At 37.0% G+C, this 18,641-nt stretch overlaps 1 protein-coding gene across 2 annotated transcripts in view; it reads left to right on the top strand.

The window, feature by feature from the left end:
* Positions 1–601: 601 nt before the first annotated feature.
* Chm (CHM Rab escort protein) overlaps positions 602–18,641 on the top strand; it is a 154,720-nt gene continuing 136,680 nt past the window's right edge. Inside the window, exon 1 of one of the 2 annotated variants that reach the window (XM_057759801.1) lies at positions 602–654. In XM_057759801.1, coding sequence (XP_057615784.1) covers positions 606–654 — 49 coding nt within the window. In that variant the 5' untranslated portion in view covers positions 602–605. The remainder of the gene's footprint in view (positions 655–18,641) is intronic. The other variant, XM_057759802.1, reaches the window with a different exon arrangement.

Below are 18,641 nucleotides of genomic sequence, written 5' to 3'. Positions count from 1 at the left end.
CTAGGTGGCTGTTTGGACTGACTAGAGAGTACAGGAGGAATTCCATTCTGCGGAAACTAGGCAACAGGACTTTTGTTTGGTTGGTTCTTTATTCACTGGAAAGACACAGAGACGAAAAGGGCACAGAATATAGTTGGACACTGTTGTTATAAAGTGAAAGTTGATGCCTCAGGTTTCAAAAATACAAATATAGACACGCCAGAGGAACGAGTTTTCCTGGCGTAAATGAAAATCTCCTGTGTTTAGAATGAGCCCCTTTGAATTTCACTCTTTCCTGAGAGTCTCTGAACAATTTTTGCTTGGCAATTGTTAAGGGGTATACAAGACTTTCCTCATTCATTCTTGTTTGAGGACTCGAATATTTACATTTCTTTTCCATATTAAACCTCCATGATAAATAAGGTATTTCGCTGAAGCCTGTAAAATGAATAGTGCTCTTATCATTCTCATTAACATTTCAAATACTAAGCCTTTGTCGCCTACCTGGACTCGTCACTAAAGAACTACACTACCCAGAAGGCACTGTTTTTCCTTCCGCCTTCTACAGAGAGACTGCTTAAGGATATTGAGCCACAAACTACAGTCACATGACGTTTCCTGTCAAGATGGCGGATAATCTCCCTTCGGATTTTGATGTGATCGTAATAGGGACGGGTATGTGTGGCCCTGGTTTTTCCTAGACAAAATTTAGGAAATAATTCTTGCCTTTTAGTTTCTCTGTCAGCGGCGAGGGTTGGCGAGAAACAGCGGGGGTCGAGCCTGGGAGGGAGGTCGGAAAGGAAGTGAGGTAGTCTGGAGTCAGCGCGGGACTTGGCAGCTCTAGGGAGGGGCTTGGACCCGCGGTGTTTTGTGCCATTTGAGTAGGGGTCGATCTGGTCGATGGCGATTGTTGAGGTTGGTTGCTGCGGTGATTCCTGTTAATTTCCTTAGAGGAGGGTGGGTTTGCAGTGTCATGAGAATGGAGGGTCGGGATTTGATCAATGGAGATGCCATTGGCATAACATATTTGCTTCCTACCCTCCGTGTTGATTTGAAGGTTATATTCCCCATCGTTTTCTGTCGCCATTTCATAAGACTTTTCCCATATACTTACATGAGTCTAAGATACGTTGTAGCTCAGATGCAGCTTAATTTGCAGTTTTGTGAGAAGGATGCTCAGTTGTTACCCCTGTGCATTTTTACCTAGGGAAAGGAAATGGACTCTTTTTGTTGTGTTGAGTAGCCTAAGGGCTCCCCACCGCAGGTAGCCATTATTTTTGTATTATGGGGTTTAAAGCATCCTTGTTTATGATGCAGAAAGGAAGCATATTGTTTTCTTTCACCCATCTATACATCACAACTAGGTGTGCTCAGAATAAGCGCCAGTGCTCCAGATCCCCAAAGTGCCTGACCTTTGCTTCTCCTTGTTTTTCCATCATTAGTTTTCCAGGTTTTGGGTGGAGCCAGAAATACTCTTCAGCTTCTAGTTGACTAGTTAATCCTACAACTCCTGGTAGCAATTAACATTTCTTAACTGTAAGGGATATACTTTGCATGGGATAAAAGATAGTTGAGTGGATTTTCCTACCGTCTGTAGAATGCGGTAGTCAGCAGAAGCTTTGGAGAATGGGATTCTGTCCATTGTGTTAATGAATTCAGTTTGCTCTGTTCCCGAAAAGTAAAAATAGCCATATTTCCAGGTTTACAGTAAAAACAAAAGCAACTCATTTTCAAATGCTTATCGTTTTCTAATCAATGGGCAAAGCACTTCAAAAATTCCAACAATAACTTTGCTAGAATGTTATTTTCTTCAGTACACAGGAGAAGCAGCCTTTAAGTCTAACTTGCCAAAGTCACAAAGCCAGTACTATTCAAGAAATGGAATCCCTTGATTTTTACTCTCAAAATTGTACTGTGTTAGCAGAAATAACTGGGAAAACAATCTAGAGCATGCAATGGGAGAGGCAGACACTCAGCATTTCAGTTTCCACAATGTTGAATATAAGGAGAGTAAATCAAATAGCCTTTAAAGGCCTTATCTGAGCACAGATTCTCAGAACAGCGGGGGCGTGTTTATTCCCAGACTGAAGATAACTAATGCTGTAGCTAACTTGGTGGTAGCTGCAATGAACAGATGTTGGATGCGAGCTTGAAAGACCCAGTAGACCATTCATTCAAGTTTGCAGTCTGCTCTAAAACATCCATTTTGGAGGAAGGTGTGTTTTAAAATTATACTTGAATGAATTCTATTTGATTTGGGTGATGTGTGTTAACTTTTATTAAATGTTTTAATTCTTTTACATACATGAAAAGTGGAAACGTTTGGCGAAGGTCATTTTTCAAATAAAAGGATTCCAACACTTTCAATCATTACTTTTCATTGAACTGATTTTTAAAGCGTTTTGATTTCTCTCTCTAATATTTTGCTGAAGTAGGCTTCAAATGTGTTGGCTTTATTAAATTAATGTGTAGATAAATTATAGGAAAGGCAGTGTTTAATAACTCAGTTCTCTTAACAAAAGCAGAATGAAGCATGTCATTATCAGAAACAAGTTGTAGTTCCTTTTAGAAGTTTCTAGGTAAAATGGCACCAAGAAGACAATTGCTTCATCAAAAAGAATCATCCAAAATCCATCCACCTTAAGTAATTTGTATTTTTACTTTTTGCGTGATGTGGTTTAAAGCTTTCCTTTAAGGTCATATTTTCAAGATATGAGAAAATAATACCAGAATACCCCAAAAAAGAAAATTAAGATGAGGAGAAAGATAAAATAGACCCAAGAAGGAAAACCAATTGGAATCTCAATGGGGAGGGAAAAAAGGACAGAACTAGATGATTAGAATGTGATCTTTGGCTTGGGGTGCACTATTGTCATTTCAGAATAGTTTGGCATTTAATAGTAATTTTAGCAGTAAGTTTTTGGGGTATGGAAAAGTTATCATTGGGTGCAGGTTAAACATTATCCCAGTAACAAATTGTCACTGGAAGTGACTTTTCTGGTAACTTGTATGATCTCCAGCAAAGCCAAAAAGTTACAAGTATGGAAGGAATCTAAGATATAAAGGTTACATGATAATGTTGACATATGCCATCCATAGGAGCATACTTCAGCTTCTCACTTGGAAAATATCCTTATTTTGGAAGGAATTCTAGCATGCTTAGAATGTAGTATAACCACATCATTTGGAAGTAGAGACTGTTATCGCCCTTAAGAAATATGTTTGGCTGGTGCTATTAGGTAGCTGACTGAAAATTCGTAGCTCTATAAGAAAGGGGTGGCATAATGGCTTGACTTTTTTTATTGTAAATACACAATCAACCACTCAATTTTCACGAGACTTAACTCCTATCAAGAACCTACTCCCTTGGTGCTTGTATTTTTTACTGCGTTGCCATTTCTTAGAAACTTTTTGGACATCCTCAGAGTTATAGTTCTACAGTTTTTCCTATAATCATGGAAATTTTTCATACCGTGGATTCTTTATGCTTTCAGAACACCATGTAGGAATTCAGTCTTCATGCTATTCCTTCTTAAGTACACTGCCTTATCTTTGCCAACAGTACCTCTTCTAAGAGACTCCGTAGTAAGCTAGCTTATTTAATTTCTTAGTTTTTTTGAAGATCTTTTCTCTTTTCCTCCCTCCTTCCCTCTCTCCTTCCCTGCAGTTTTGTGCTGCCCTTTTAGCCGGGGCTTTTGCACTGGAAGTACTCTACTGAGCCCCAGCCCCACTCAGGTCATTTTTAAGGCCTTTTTTTTTTTAATTAAAATTTCCACGTGCTCCCCGTTTCCCATTTCCCTCCCCCTCCTCCCACATATTGCCCCCTCCCCCTACTCCCCTCCTCCTATCCCCACTCCTCTTCTCCTCCCCCCACTCTATTCCCCCTCCCTCTCGATACTGATGAGCAGTCCAAATTCCCTGCCCTGTGGGAAGACCAAAGTCCTCCCACTTCTATCTAGGTCTAGGAAGGTGATCGTCCAAACAGGCTAAGCTCCCACAAAGCCAGTTCATGTATTAGGATCGAAACCTAGTGCCATTGTCCTTGGCTTCTCATCAGCCTTCATTGTCTGCCATGTTCAGAGAGTCCAGTTTCAACCCATGCTTATTCAGTCCCAGTCCAGCTGGCCTTGGTGGGCTCCCAATAGATCAGTTCCACTGTCACAGTGGGTGGGTGCAGCCCTCGTGGTCCTGATTTCCTAGAGCTTCTCTAAGGTAAAGATTTACCATTGTGTGTATGTACATGACCCTGTGTTCTCTGTAGCCTTTTAAAGAAGTTGAATTTGTGTTCTATATATTGTACTGCTGAAAACATTTTTTTAAAGGTAAGTTGCTTTTTTTTTTCAGGAATTTTAGCTGCTTTTTTATGAATGTTCATGTAGACAGCACAGTCCTATTCTTAATGTTTCAGAACGCATCATTGAGGTAGTTAACTTTGACTGGCAGCTCATTCAAGTATTTTAATGTTTCTGATAGCAGTAGTGTACTATTTCTAAACCTTGGTGAATAATAATGCTTCAGGAAGTGGTGTAAAAATTGATATTTGTCAAACAGTACTTATGCTCAGCACAAGTGATTTCTCACATTTACATACCGTTTAATATTCTTCTTAGGATGTCTGTGTGTGCTTCTGTTATCATAGTGTGCATATATTCCTTCCCTAATTCTCCAAACACTTTATCCCTACTGTTGAGAATGTTTTTGTATGTGTCTGTGTGATTTATTTTACATCCCAATTACAGTTTTTCCTCCCTCATCTCCCCCCAGTCTCTTCCCCTGCCTCCCCCCCTACACCCCCTAATCCACCCCTCTTCTGTTTCTGTTCAGGAAAAGGCCATGGTTATCAGCCAAATATAGCATATCAAATTGCAGTAAGACTAAGGACCTTCCCATGTATTAAGGTTGGGCAAGGCAACCCAGTATGAGGAATACAGTCCCAAATGCCAGCAAAGGAGTGAAAGCCTCTGCTCCTGCTGTTAGGAGCTCCACAAGAAGACCAAGCTACGGCTGTAACATATATGCAGAGGTCTAGGTGAGTCCTATGCAGGCTCACTGGTTGTTGTTTTTTTCCTCTGTGAGCCCAGGTTAGTTGATTCTGTGGTTTTTCTTTTGGTATCCTTGACCCCTGTAACTCCTACAATCCCCACCCCTGTTTTCCTTAGGATTCCCTGAACTCTGGCTGATGTTTGGCTGTGAATCTCTCTGTATCTGTTTCTATCAGTTTCCTCTTCGATGACAATTGAGCTAGGCACCAAAAGTAACTTTGCTTTTTTAATTGCAAGTTTTTGCCACTTTCCTGTAGTTCATGAAATGATGCTAGCCCTTAAATGAGAAGAGTATATAATATAATAAAAGATAAATGTATTCTCTTTATACACACAATTTTTTTTTATTGATTTTATTGAGCTCTACATTTTTCTCTGCTCCCCTCCCTGCTTCTCCCCTCCCCTTCAACCCTCTCCCATGGTCCACATGCTCCCAATTTACTCAGGAGATCTTGTCTTTTTCTACTTCCCATATAGGCTAAATCCATGTATGTCTCTCTTAGTGTCCTCATTGTTGTCTAGGTTTTCTGGAATTGTGATTTGTGGCCTGGTTTTCTTTGCTTTATGTTTAAAAACCATCTATGAGTGAGTACATATGATAACCTCACTCAATATGATGTTTTCTAGCTCCATCCATTTGCCTGCAAATTTCAAGATATCGTCATTCTTTTTTGCTGTGTAGTACTCCATTGTGTAAATGTACCACATTTTTCTTATCCATTCCTTGGTCGAGGGGCATTTAGGTTGTTTCCAGGTTCTGGCTACGATAAACAATGCTGCTATGAACATAGTTGAGCATATGTCCTTGTGACACAATTGAGCATCTTTTGGGTATATACCCAAAAGTGGTATTGCTGGGTCTTGATTTTCTGAGAAATTGCCATACTGATATCCGAAGGGGCTGTACCAGCTTGCACTCCCAGCAATGCAGGAGTGTTCCCTTTACCCCACAACCTCTCCAGCATAAGTTGTCATCAGTGTTTTTGATCTTGGCCATTCTTATAGGTGTAAGATGGAATCTCAGAGTTGTTTTGATTTGCATTTCTCTGGTGACTAAGGATGTTGAACATTTTCTTAAGTGTCTTTCAGCCATTTTAGATTCCTCTGTTGAGAGTTCTCTGTTTAGGTCTGTACTCCATTTTTTTAAATTGGATTATTTGTTCTTTTGATGAACAATTTCTTGAGTTCTTTGTGTATTCGGAGATCAGACCTCTATTTGATATGAGGTTGGTGAAGATCTTTTCCTGTTCTGTAGGCTATCGTTTTGTCTTGTTGACAGTGTCCTTTGCTTTACAGAAGAAGCTTTTCAGTTTCAGGAGGTCCCATTTATTAATTGTTTCTCTCAGTGTCTGTGCTGCTGGGGTTATATTTAGGAAGTGATCTTCTGTGCCAATGTGTTCAAGATACAAAATTTTATAATATCTAGAAAACATTAAGCAACTTAATAGTAAATAAAATTGAAAGTAGTCTTAGAAAGACCCTTTAGACCGTCTATATATTTTGCTCACTTTTACATGCATATGTCTCATTTGTGCAGTATAATGAGGGGATTGGTAATGGCTCTAATGGCTGTGGAATTAGCCAAATTTAATTGGAATCCCAAGTGTGCTTCTTGTGTCACCTTAGGCACATTCCTTAATCCTTCTTAAGTTTCACCATATTTCTAAATAGCGTGAGTTCCACCAAGCCGTGTTAAGTATTGAAGAAATAGTTCTGATAAAATGTTTACAAAATGTATCTGATTTTTATGGTCCAAAAAGCTGTACTGTGGTGTTTTTATTATAATTACTGTTTGGCCTTGAATGAGTTCAAGGAAGAGCTCATGAATTTCACAGTGTCCTGGATGGATGCTATTGTAAGGTTTATTAGCTTCCTCTTCCCATTGGCTACTTGGTTGGAAAGATAATTATTTATATATTGCTGCTTTTAAAAAAATCATATTTCTTATCTGGTAATTTACAGATATTCCTTCTTTTCTTGAATTTGGTTCACCAGTTTGCATTGTTTTGACGAGATCTATCAATTCATTTTAGTTGGGAGCATAATGTGAAGTGCTTTCCCACTGCTTAGAAATGCTGTAGGAGGTAAAGAAAGCCTATAGATCTAGCAGTTTTGTGAACTATTTTGTACTTCTCTGTGCTTTATCCTTTCTAAAGAAAACCGTGTCTTAGTACCTAACAAAGTACGGGGGAGTTATTTAATTCTGAGGCCTCTCTGAGCTGCCTCACTTCTCTGTGCATCATAACGTTGAACCAGTTCCTCAGAGAGAGCCGCATCTGTTACCAGAGTTCCCTGGGCAGCTCCATTGTCATCTCCCAGGCCGCTTGTCATTCTCTCATTTTCTCCAGTGTTCTCATGATGTTTGCAATAACTCAGGCTACAGCAATTAAAATCAAATGTGGTTGCTCAACCTCGCATTCTCATGTTTAACATAAAATCCCAATGCACAGAAACAATTATAATTCCATATAATTGACCTGTTACTCATACTAAATCATCTACCATTCAATTTCAGTGTGAACTGAAAAGTTAGGCCGTGCCTGTTATGTGTGTAAATCCTAAAAGTTGCTGTCTGTTCCCACTGTATAATCCATAGTATAGAATGATTTGGAGTTTGGGATTTAGTTGTCACTAGTAAAATTGGGATACTTTTCTAAAGATTTGCTTTTTGTTTTTCTAATAATTTAAAGGGCAGTATATAAAGAAAATAATTTGCCATAGATAGTGATTTACTGGAGCATGATTATATGAGTTAGCATGTTTTTATATTGAGGCAGATTGGGAAAACAAACAAACAAAAGAAAACAAAACTCCCCAAACAAACAAAAAACCAAACCCCTCAAACAGGTTACAGATAGTTGAGGAGACAGGCAACTTGTCTAGCACAGTGCCTAATTGATTTCATCTCATACTGGATGGTACCAAGAGCTTAGGCTGGTTTGATTTTCTAGTATCTACTTTTGCATCTCATGAGTGATTTTTATTACTATCTTATCTACACCAATTTAATACAATGTTTGCTTTCTTACTGTTACTCTCTCTGGGGTAAATATTATCTCACTTCAAGTAAGTGTAAAACCATAGATTTAGCCAACTTTGACCCAGATTGGATAAGTTACACAAGTCTTTGTCAACTGAAATTAAGATCCTGAATTGAGCTTGTTGAATTTTTCCAAGTGAAAAAGAGCATCATATACTCCGAAGATTAGATCGCTGTGCTCTAGGTGTGTGGGTGGCAGGTTTTTTTTTTTTTTTTTTTTTTTTTTTTTTTCTGACGCCAACAATAGCTTCATTTCTGGTCCTTAATTATTGACAACACTATGACATTGGGTCAGCTTGCAAACCTTTACATGAAGGCAAACAGGATGACCTAGTTAGGTTTGTCCCTAAAATCAAAACAAAGCAAGACAAATGAAAGAATTACAGACACTAAATCAGTGGGATCAGACTCTTTAGTCATGTTTTAAGTATCAATTTGTTTCAGTTAAATTTCATTCATTCCAAGATATGTAATTGCATAATTATGATGTGAGTACGAGAATGATTCAGTATTCATCTTCTTTCAGCATTGGCATTTATGTCTATGTCTTATTTTTCATTACTGTCAAATGGTTTTGCGACCATTGCAGCAAAAGGTAAAACCTGGTGTTCTTGGAAGAGAAGAGCAATGAATGATGCATGCAGGGAAACACTGGCTCTCTGGGCTTCTTTTACTAAGAAAAAAAGAACAAATTTATTTTACAGTTTGGTATATTTAAAGGGCAGAACTCGGTTACTAGGAGTGTCAGGGCTTATCTAGAGCTTTAGAGGTCATAAGGGCTGAGAGTTAGTGAATAGATTTCTCCAAAAAGGCCCACCTGGAGGCATTTTTCTTCTGGATATCCGATTGTCCTATAGTTTTTTTGCAGAGACTTGTGGATACCCATAGGGAGGATTGTGTGGTTGCCCTTGAATTTAGGTTTGCCCTTGATGAAAGCTTTGCAGGCCATCTGTATAATTACAAACTTGATGCACAAATAATATTACTTGTTAGAATTTGCATTTTATGATAAATAAGGTTGATTATTTATGTAATTTGGCCACCTACATTTCCTTTGTGAATTACCATAACATATTAATGAGGTCATTACTTTTCTTATAAATATGTACTAATTCATTCATTAACATTTTAACTTTTATCATATGTATTAAATTACTATTGTCATTTTGATCAGCATATCCTTGTATAACTCATGTTTGTTAGCATGCCTATCACTTTAAACTTTTACTATCTCTTTATTATTCATATATTTGAAATCATTTTGAATTATTACTAAATACTTAATGTGGTATATTCATTATGAAGTACCATAGAGCTTACTCTTCTTAATGACCAAACTCTTTCTATTCTTTTTAACTTCTTTCCCCAGTTTCTGTTATATCATAGTTCTTTTAACTTCTGTAATATTAAGTTTTGTGGATTCCTTAAAGATCAGATGGTATTTGTGTTTCAGTGTTGTTTCAATTCACATACCATGTTATTGCAAATGACAATATTTTATTCTTGTAAATTTATTTTATGTGTATTTTGCTTATCTGTATGTATGTGCACCATATGCTCAAGGAGATCAGGGAGGGCACTGAATCCTCTAGAACTGGAGTAATGGACGGCTGTGAATTACCATGTAATTGCTGGGAATTAATATGGGTTCTGTGGAAGAACAAGTGATATTAACCATTGAGCCATCTCTCCAGCCCCCGATTTCATTCTTCACAAGTCAGACATTCTAGTTTCCATCTCTTGGTTGTTGTGAATAGTATTGCAGTTGAATGTTCTTGTCAGGTGGATGGTAGCAATAGTACTGCAATTGAATGTACTTTGTGAGGTGAATGGTGGTGCAAACTTTAATCCCAGCACTTGGGAGGCAGAGGCAGGTGGATGAGGTCTCTATAGTGAATTCCAGGACACCCAGGGCTACACAGAGAAACCCTGTTCAGATAAACCTAAATAAATAAATAAATAAATAAATAAATAAATAAATAAATAAACTTGTCTCTTTGACATGATGATTGATTTCCTTTTGGTATATACCTAGTAATGGGAAGGCTAGAAATATAGTCGTTCTAATTTTAGTGTCTTGAGAAACCTTTATACTTTTTTTTGCCATGACTATACAGATTTAAATTCTTACTAACAGTGTATAGTATTTTTATCTATACTCTCCTTGTCAGTTTTTTTGTCTTATTGGTGATTGGAATAAAGTTATAACTCATTCTTTTTAATTTGCATTTCCTCATTGAGAAGATTCTCGTGTATGAGTTGCCTGTTTGTCTTAAGAAATATCTAACCTGTTTTTTAGCCACTTTTTAAATTGGTTTATTTATTTTTGCTCTTAAGTTCAGTTCCTTGTGTATGCTGTACATTAACATAACTGTTAAGTTTATAGTTTGCGAATATTTTCTCCTGTCCTGTTAGTTGTGTTGTATGCCTTTAGTAATTTTTTTCCCCAGTGATGACCATTGATCCCATGCCTTCATATATGCTATGCAAACACTCTCAAAGTTTGATTGTGTCTTTTGTTGTGTAGAAGTTGATAGGATCCCGTTTTTCAGTTTCTGGTTTTGTTGTTAGCACAGTTGGGGTCATTTCCGAAACATTTTTTACCCAACCAATCAACGCTTGTGAGTGTTTTCAATGCTTGCTTTTGCAAGACTCACAGATTTGAGTCTTTCAGGTGTCTTTAACTCGCCTTGGGTTGATAGCAGTAAGTAGTGAGAGATGAAGGGTTTGATTTTACTCTTTTGCACACTGATCCTGTTTTCCCAGCAGAACGTACTGAGAAGACGCCCTTTCCCTGCTCTGTGCTCTTGCTGCACTTGTCACACGAATCAGTTAGCTCTAAATATAGAAGGCTGTTTCACTTTTGTTCCATTTGCTTCTCTTGTTTTTGCTAACATCATGCTGATTTTAGCAAATTATTGTTAGTTATTGAATGGTTTGTAATTTTAAAGTCAGGTAGAACTTTGTTTTATTTTTTTTTTTTGCTTTATTAGGTTTTGGATATTTGACGTCTTTCATGATTGTGTTTCAAATCCTGTGAAAAATATTGATATTTTGATAGTGATTGCAGTGAATCTGTAAATAGCTTTGTGTAGTATTTTAATAAGGTTATATTTCTTCTAATCTATAAACATAAACATGTGATATCTATCTTTTCTGCTGGCTTTCTCTCTCCCCCCTCTGTAACTCTGACTGTACTAAAACTCACTTTGTAGATCAGGCTGGGCCTTCAACACAGGGAGGTCTGCCTGTCTCTGTTCCTGCCTCCCAAGTGTGAGAATTAAAGTTGTTTGCCAAGGCCCATCATCTTTCCGTGCCCTCTTTTTGATAACATCAGTAGTTTCTTTTGCTGTTTATTTTATGATTTTCATAGCGCTCTTTCACCTCCTTTTCATTTGCTCTTTAGGGAGATTGGCATTTTGTTTGTGTGTGTTCTTATTGTCTATTCATTTCTAAGTGGGCCTTCTAGTTTTATGGTGATGTTTTATGTGGAAATGTATAAATTTTACATTTCTTTATTCCTTGGTGTGTTATTTTTGTAGGTATTGCAACTAGAATTGTTCCAAGTTCTTTTTCAGATAATTCACTATTAGTCTAGAAATACCAAGTGATACTTGTTTGCTGTTTCTGTGTCTCAAGTTTTGTTGAGTTGTTCCTTGGTGAGTGACGATGACTTTATGATTTTCTATGTAAAGGAAATTGTCTGTCATCAAGGATAGTTTGATTTTCTTTCATTTTGAACTTAGATGCCTTTTGTCTTTTTCTTGCTCCTTTGCCTGGTTACCACTTACAGTACAGTACTTTGTTGAACAAAACTGGTGAAAGTAAGAATCCTGGTCTCGTTCTAAGTCTTGGGAGAGCTTATAATGTGCTAAGTTATGTTCCTTCTGTATGTACTAATTTACTTGGTAATTTTCTTCATGAAGGGTTTTTGAATTCTCTCCAGTGTGCCTTCTGTATTTGTTTAAATAATTGCCCTTTTGTTGTTTGTCATATTAATGTGGTTAATCATGTTTAGTGATTTACATATGTTTAGCTGTCGTTGCTTGTAGAGTTCAGTCTTACTGTGTCCCTGAATTTGGCTTCATAGTAATTTTGTGTCTGTTCTTTAGGGATATTGGCATTTTATTGTGTTTTTATTGTCATATTCGATTTCTAAGTTTGCCTTTCATTTTTATGATGATGTCCTATGTGGAGATACATAAATCTTACATTTCTTGTTTACCAAATCTTCTTATGTGGTTTCTGGCCTTTTCCAATATGCAAAGAAAACCTTTCCTTTTTTCCAACAGTAGGTAAATAATGTTTTGATTTATTATTCTTAAAAATGTAGTATAAAAATTGTTAATGCAGAAATGCTAATTTTAATTACACAAAATTTTATCATTTCTTTTTTTATGTTTTAAATAATTAGTTATTTGCAATGATAGCAATAAAAACTGGAATTTGCATTTTCTAGACAAGCATAGGCGGGTAGTTAGGTGGGTGTGGTGGTTTAAACTTCTAATCCTGGTGCTTGGTTAGCTGAGGCAAGAGGATTACCATGAGTTCAATGCCATGATAGGTTCTAAGGTGAGACCTTTTCTTAAAAAAAAAAATGAAATTGCCTTTAGGTTACGTATATGTGGTATATGTAAAACATGGGTTTTTTGTTTAGATTTGACCTTTGAATTGAGATATATATATATATATATATATATATATATATATATATATATCATATATATATATGCCTATGTTCCCAAATCTGGAAAAAAAGTCATCCCAGAACTTAAACACTGCTTTACTCTAAGCACTTTGGATAAGGGGTGCTCAACCTGAACTTTCATTTCTTTAAAAAAATTATTGTGTGTATGTGTATGGGCATGCATGTGCTATAGTACATACAGAAGCAAACTTTCAGAAGTTCATTTTCTGATTCTACCAATGGATTTCAGGAATCAAACTCAGACTGTCAAGTCTGCACCTTTGCCCACTGAGCCAATTTGCACTTTAAAAAGTTTATAAGGTTATTTATTTATTTATGGCCCTCTGCTATATATCTGTGTTTTAACCTGTCCCCTAGGAAGAGCGCATGAATTGATTGTCCAGGGCCAAACAGTCAAACAGTCAGCCTTGAAAACATACATACAGATAACATTATATGGTCTGAACAGATTATATTTAAGAATAGACATGTATCTGCATATGCATATACATACATGCAATGACATTTAGTAAAAAAAAGAAGTCATGTACTTTGAAGGAGAGCAGGAAGGGATATATGGGGGGGTTGGAGGGAGGAAAGGGAAGGAAGAAGTTTTGTAATTATAATCTCAAAAAAATGGATTTCGTGGTAAAATTTCAGATAAAAGGGAATGTGATTTTATAACAATCTTTGAATGGGCACTCAAATGCATTTTATCATCTATCATAGACTCAGTTTTATTATGGAAAATTATAAAAATGATGTAGTATAAAATGCATCCCCAGGTATCAAATTCCCACTCTTACCATTACTCATAGCCACTTCTGTATTCTCTACTTTCTCTTATTTCACCATCCAACTCCAGATTACTTAGAAAGAAACCCGAGGTATAACATCATTTTCTCTATAAGTACAGTTTCAAAGTGTATCTGAAACATGAAGGCTCTCCTTACAAGCACAGTACTGTCGTCCCATACGCTTTCATCATCAGGTTTTTTTTCATTCATTTTCTTTGCTTGTGTACTATTTCTAGCTTAGTTTTCATTTCTGAAATGAGTTGTGAAAAACTTCCTTCTTAAGTGCTTTCAGTCTGTTTTAGGATTTCTGTTGTGGTAAAACAGCAGGACCAAAGCAACTTGGTGGGGAAAGGACTGCTTTTTACTTATAACAACTCACAGATCACAGTCCGTCACTGAGGCAAGTCGGGACCAGAACTCAAGGCAGGAACTGATACAGAGACCCTCGAAGAGTGCTGCTTACTGACTTACTCATCCTGTGTAGTAGGAGCTGTGGGCCTCTTCCCACAGCCCGGCTCATGGCGCCTAGCTAGCTTATGCCCCGAAATAACAACACACAAACTGTATTCTTTTAAACACTGTTTGACCCATTTCTGTTCATGTGTGTAGCACCCCAAGGAGCGCTTACCGGGAAGATTCTAGCCTACGTCCATCCTGGGTTGGAGCTTCATCGCGTCTGCCAGGGAGAGGGGAGCATGGCATCTGTCTCTCAGAGGAGCTGCCCTGCATCTGAGCTCACTTCCTCTTCCTCCCAGCATTCTGTTCTGTTTACTCCACCCACCTATGTTCTAACCTATGAGGGCCAAGCAGTTTCTTTATTTTTAACCAGTGACCTTCCTCCATCAATCCTGGCTTGTTCAGCCTAAATTCTTAAACAACACCGGGCCAGCTGCCTAAGTATCACCCATACTGTGCTGAGTAGGCCTTTCCACATCAGTCATTTGTCAAGAAAATGCCCCACAGACTTGCCTATAGGGCGCTCTATGGAAGCATTTTCTCATTTGAGTTCCTTCTACCCAGGTGAGTCTAGTTTGTGTAAAGTTGATAAAAACAAAAAACACCCAGGAGACAAGCCTTCAAATATTCCTACTCTCTATTCACCTGCATTTGAGCTTCTCTTATTTTGATTTTTATGGCAGATTTGTGATGATTTTCTTAAATTCTCTTAGCTTATTTTAGCACATCTAGGTTAAAATTTCCATTGAACTTGTGAGGTTGCTTTTGACATGTTTTTGACTGTTTGGAGTGCTATTTTGCTGTGATTTATTTTTCTTAATGTGCCTTAAGTAGAATTCATCCAAAGTTTTTTATTTTTTTTTTAAATTTTTTTAGGTGAAATGACCGTTTTTTGTGTTTTTAATAAGGAGAATAGGCCAGTGTAGCTTTTTGAACATTACTGTTCCAGATCTTTCTCTTCTGTTTTTATTAAGTGAACAAGCATATACTGGGATCTGAGATCTAGTGACTGTTCCTCAGCCAGTTTTTCTCTCCTGTTCATTGTCCCATATGTTTATCAGTTTTGATGAATTTGGAAGATGTTCACACTAGCCACTTCTTTCTTTTAATCTAGTGTTTTTTATTCATTGGGAAATTCCTACATGCATATGGTGTATTTTATCATACTCCCTACGTCCCTCTACAATTCCTCTCTGGTTACCCTCACCTCATACACACACACACACACACACACACACACGGTGTATTTTTTATCATTCTCTCCATGTCTCTCTACAATTCCTCTCTTGTTACCCCCACCCCATACACACACACACACACACACACACACACACGGTGTATTTTTTATCATACTCCCCACGTCTCTCTACAATTCCTCTCTGGTTACCCTCACCCCATACACACACACACACACACACACACACACACACACACGATGTATTTTTTATCATACTTCCCACATTTCTCTACAGTTCCTCTCTGGTTACCCTCACCCCATACACACCCTCACCCCATACACACACGAGAGGAGAGAGAGAGAGAGAGAGAGAGAGAGAGAGAGAGAGAGAGAGAGAATTTAGTGCTATGTCCATTTATTAAAATGAAAGCTGGTTCACTCCTAAAACCTGAGTTCCCCAGGCACGGTTTCTAGGCCAAATTTACAATGCCCAGGCATAAGTTTTCTTCTATGGGGTGGGCCTTTTAAAGTAAATCAGGTAGTGGTTGTCTAAATCCAATAACATTCATACCACTGTTGGCACCTGTTGCAAACCTTCCCATACCTGTTATTATTGTAGCTCACAGAGTTCATAGCTTTGTAAGAGTGTTGGCATCTTTTCTCTCCCAACAGACTGCATAGCACCTTCTGGTACTATGAAAAATAGCCATCAAGGAACAGTGTCAGTGTGATTTCTCTGAGTCCTGTATGAAAATGTGTTGTATCTTCAGCAATAAGGTCTTAACACCAAATCCTATTAGCAAATCAAGAGCAGTGACAATAGCTTGCATGGCTTTGAGGGGTGGTCTCTAGGATTCTCCCCTGACCAACAACTTGAAGGAGGTATTCTATGCCTAGTATTGGACTCTTAATTTGACAACGTATGGCTTCTGGGAGTAATATTTTCCACATGGCTTTTCAAACTTCTTAGTGTTTGTTTTACTTTCCCTTACCCCCTCTCATCTCACTCCCCACTTATACCTTGCCCCCTAGCATACAGTGCAGAAGAATTTGATTTGCCAGTTTCTCAGGATTCTAACCCCCTCCTGTACACCCATTTCTTTTGACTCATCCACATTAAGACCTAGTATCTTCTGCTTTTTTCCCACATTCTCAGAATATTCTGCCAACCTTCCAGCCAGTAATAAGACAATTGGGGGTGTTCTAGCTCTCAAGGTAATGATACATTTGCTTTACCCTCATTTTCGGCTTAGACGCCATTTCTTCTCCTCTCTGGGGCAGACGCCATGCTGCTGTGCTCCAGGGCAGACGTGATGAAGCTCCAACCCAGGATGGACGTAGGCTAGAATCTTCCCGGTAAGCGCTTATTGGGGTGCTACACAGATTATTAGAAATGGGCTAAATTAATACGTGAGAATTAGCCAAGAAGAGTCTGGATATAATGGGCCAAGCAGTGTTTAAAAGAATACAGTTTGTTGTTATTTCGGGGCATAAGCTAGCCAGGCGACCAGGAGCTGGGGCGGCAGGAACACAGCCCACAGCTCCCACAACATACCAATCATGTTCTTTTAATACTGAAATTAACCTTTGCATATTTATATGCTAAGCCTTTCATTTTATCTAATAAGAATAGTTAATGGGTAAGGAAGCTGGATTGCAGAGAGGAAATGGCAGTGACTTACCCAATGTCAAAGCTGTTAAATAGAAACCTAAAAAGAACAAGATAGTTCTGATGCTTGGTTCAGCACTCTGAGTCCTGGAGATGTTCTCCTAGGACCTTACATTATATGAAACTTGCATTGCTATTTTAATAGGTGGCAGATTTTTTTCAAAAATTTATACATATAAATACAAAATTTTACAAAGAAGATACCCACTAGATTTTAAACATCATTTCAAAAAATATTGCTCGATATTATGTAAGTAATTAATGTGAGTCGTATTTTCTCTGTTTTTGTGATTCTCTAGGTTGTTTCCCTGGCACTCTACTGTTTTAATTTAAAGTATCCACTAAAAATAGTCTGAATCTGAAACTTAAATTAGGACTAAACAAAATGACTTGAGCCTTGGTTGAAACTGAGTTTCTGCTTAATTTCATGTCTTCTCTTTTGAGTGTCTATAACCTCTGCAGTATGTAGTCTTACCTTTGCATTGCCTTCTAATCATTGCTGTACCTAATGTTGCTTCTGTTTTGTTTATGACCGTGCAGGTGTCTACATAGTGTTGTTTAAGTGGGAAAGTAAAAGCCATGGCTCACTAAAAGCTTGTTGTAGTCACAAGTTTCTTCTTGCCAATCATTCTGTTTCTTTTCTTAAAAAAAAAAAGAACTTGTTCTTCATAAAAGCAGTCACAGTAAATTTTCTAGTTCAATGTAATTTTCTTTCCATTCTTGTCTTCACTAGTTATAAATAACACATGAAATGACTTTCAAGGTAGAAAGCAGGAATCCATTTTGAAATGTTCCATAAAATAAAGAGTGATTTATGGTTTCATATGATTTGGGCTGAAAGCACTCGGGCTTTGCCGAGTCATCAAAGTCCTGTCAGGGGAATCTATTATTTATTGTTTGATTCACTAGGAGTGGTGTAAGTCCTTTATTTATGCTTATCTTATATAAGTGTAGTGTTAGGAAAAATCAGTCACACACAAAATACACCTTAAAGAATATATCATGAAGAACTAACTTAAATATTATAGTTATAAATGATGAAGTTCAGCATCGATGATATGGATTACAGGTGATTGTTAACAGCAAACGATTAATTTTCTCTTTCTTTTAAGATATTTAAGATAATATTCTTTAAAATAGTCATTTCATCATTTTGTGGTCCTGACGTTAATATTATGTCTTCATCTGATTATTAAACATATTTATCTTAACAGGTCTTAAAAATTGCAGAAAGATAGGACTGTTAATGATAGTGTGTGATCATATTATAATCCATAATCTCCTTCTATATATTTTTAGCTGACAATTTTGTAGTGGAATCTCAACTGAGAATGTCTGATGGCCAATACTTCAAATTCTCCATTATAACTTAAGAAAAGTCATTTTCTTACCTTATATTTATCTGTGTTTAGTAATTGTTCTTATATGAGAATTATGCATATTTCCTATAACTGAATGCATGGCAGATTCTTTGGGACATCCTTACTAATCATATTTAATGCTAAATATTTAAATTATATCAGATGTTTTAGAAGCTTCTGTAGAATACATAAAATGACTTACTTTTCTGAATAAAACTAACTTACACAATAACTAAAAACCAATCTACAAGTGCCATATATTATACATATTTAAATTTTTAAAATTTTATATATGTACTATATTTATATAATTCTGTTTTCTTTCATTCTTTCTAAAACTCATAACTTTTTTACTTTAGTTATTCTTGTTACATATGGTATGTGTTTATGTGTGTGTGTATAAGCAAATTAAGATAAAAATGCAACTTGCTGA

This window comes from Chionomys nivalis, chromosome X (genome assembly GCF_950005125.1).
Source record: "Chionomys nivalis chromosome X, mChiNiv1.1, whole genome shotgun sequence".
Taxonomy (NCBI): domain Eukaryota; kingdom Metazoa; phylum Chordata; class Mammalia; order Rodentia; family Cricetidae; genus Chionomys; species Chionomys nivalis.
Note: the sequence above shows the minus strand (reverse complement) of the source record. Positions and strands in the feature narration are given on the sequence as shown.